Source organism: Galeopterus variegatus, unplaced genomic scaffold (genome assembly GCF_000696425.1).
Source record: "Galeopterus variegatus unplaced genomic scaffold, G_variegatus-3.0.2 Scaffold7340, whole genome shotgun sequence".
NCBI lineage: Eukaryota > Metazoa > Chordata > Mammalia > Dermoptera > Cynocephalidae > Galeopterus > Galeopterus variegatus.
Genome location: NW_007733451.1, coordinates 34,306 through 36,241, shown reverse-complemented (window position 1 = coordinate 36,241; position 1,936 = coordinate 34,306). Strand labels below are relative to the sequence as shown.

General features: G+C 39.5%; 1 protein-coding gene across 1 annotated transcript in view; it reads right to left on the bottom strand.

The window, feature by feature from the left end:
* The window catches only part of LOC103607333 (olfactory receptor 51M1), a 1,709-nt gene extending 1,488 nt beyond the window's left edge, over nucleotides 1-221 (bottom strand). Inside the window, exon 1 of the mRNA XM_008591849.1 lies at nucleotides 63-221. Within this exon, the coding sequence (XP_008590071.1) occupies nucleotides 63-221 (159 nt within the window). The remainder of the gene's footprint in view (nucleotides 1-62) is intronic.
* Between the last annotated feature and the right edge of the window lie 1,715 nt (nucleotides 222-1,936).

The window sequence follows — 1,936 nt, the reverse complement described above, 5'->3', positions numbered from 1 at the left end:
AGTCCCAGGTCAGTCAGGGCCAGCAGGGAGAGTAGACAGTACATGGGTGTGTGCAGACGCCGCTGGATCTTAACAATTATCAGAATGAAACAGTTTCCTGAGATGGCCACCAGGTACATAAAGAAAAAGGGAATGAAAATCCAGTGTTCGATGGCTTCCAATCCTGGAAAGCCTGTGAGGTAGAACATGGGTCTAAACTGAGTAATGTTAGACAAGAGCATGAACTGAGGACTGAGAGGATGTTGGGCTGATGTTCCTCAGGGACCGAGCTGAAAATAAATGGATGTTTCTGGTTGTTAATTCTTCAGCGTCACTAACATTCACACCAACATCAGCGTCAGCATCATCTGCTCCACTAGTATCAATTCCACCACTCTCACTAACTTATTGAAACTCTCTTTGATCACATTACCCTCCTCAGGTTTTCCTCTATATTTCTATCATTTCTATTTTTTCTTGGTCCTCTTTCCTGGTTCATCTTCATTGCTCATACCTGAATTAGAGTTGTCCCCATCCTTGGAAATTTCCTGCTCATACATTATTATTTATCCTCAGGCAATATTACCCACTCCTATTTACCATCCATATATTGATAAAAATCTATAACTTCAGAACATGTCTTCTCTTTTGATTTCCAGACTCATATATCTAGCAGCATGCAGAGCATCTATATTTTGATGCTTCATAGTGACCTCAAAAGCATCTCAAAAACTTCTCTTTTCTTCCCCAGCAACCTTCTTGTTTATTTGTGTTTATTATCTCAGTGGTTTAAGTTAAAATTAAGTTTTATGTTGGAATCCTCCATATCACACCTCTTCCCAATATCTAATCAATCCATCACCAAGTCCTGGAATTTCCATCCACTAAATACTTAAATCTGTTTACTTCCCATCATCTTCATGGATGTTGTCCTAATTCAGATCGCTGTTATTTCTTCCTGGATTATTCCAGGGCTCTCTAGTTTGCACTACTCTAATCAGTGGGCTACACTATAGCAAAAGAGATATTTACAAAACCACATTTCACATAAAATACAAAAGGTTTAAAATGACATTCAAGGTCCTGCCTTATCTTATCTCTGCATATATTCTCCATGCTAATGTATCCTGATAGTCTTCCTTATATTTATGGTGTCAATGAGACTAAACAATTCTTCCAGTTTCTCTAGAATTCTTGCTCATATCTAAACTCTGTATTTTCATTCTTCCTGAAATGAAACAATTCTCCTAGAAAGGATTTCCCTTAACCTTTGTCTAGCTAACTCCTGTTCACACAACATAATATCCTTTCAGAGGAAGAGATTTAAATGTGGACGACAATATTGTATAGACTGAATGACAATACCTAAGAGGTGAGTGTAGGAGAGAAATTTCTGATATTGATTCATGGGCAAATCTGGTACCTAGAGATGAAAAAGAGGTTCCAAAGAAAGAAACTGAGGAGAAATTCCAGTTATATAGGAAGGAAATCAGGAGAGTGTGGTCTTGCATGTGTTTAAAGAGGGATTAATCAATTATCTATAATATTGCTGAGAGGTGAAGGTAATAAGGACTGAGAAATGGCCAAAGTCTAAGCGGGGTGAAGGTCATTGTTGATCTTGACAGGAGCCTTGCCACTGGAGTGGTTGGGAATAAGATCTGATCCAAGTGTGTTCAAGAGAGAAACGGGGAGAGTGAGAAAACAGGTAGTAGAGTAGGGCAGCATGGCAGGATTCAGGGCAGTGCACAAGCCCCACTGGAGGTCCACAAATTCAGAGTATCACCAGGCAGCCCTCAGGCATATTTTTCATCACTACACACAGCTTCTCAAATGCCAAGAAAACCATGGGGAGAGTTGAATTTAAGCAGATTGAAGGTAGGGAAGGCTTTCATGACTGAAGTTCAGGATGTGTGCAAAGGAAGATTACAATGATGTTCTATGGAAGCTAAAAGAGAAG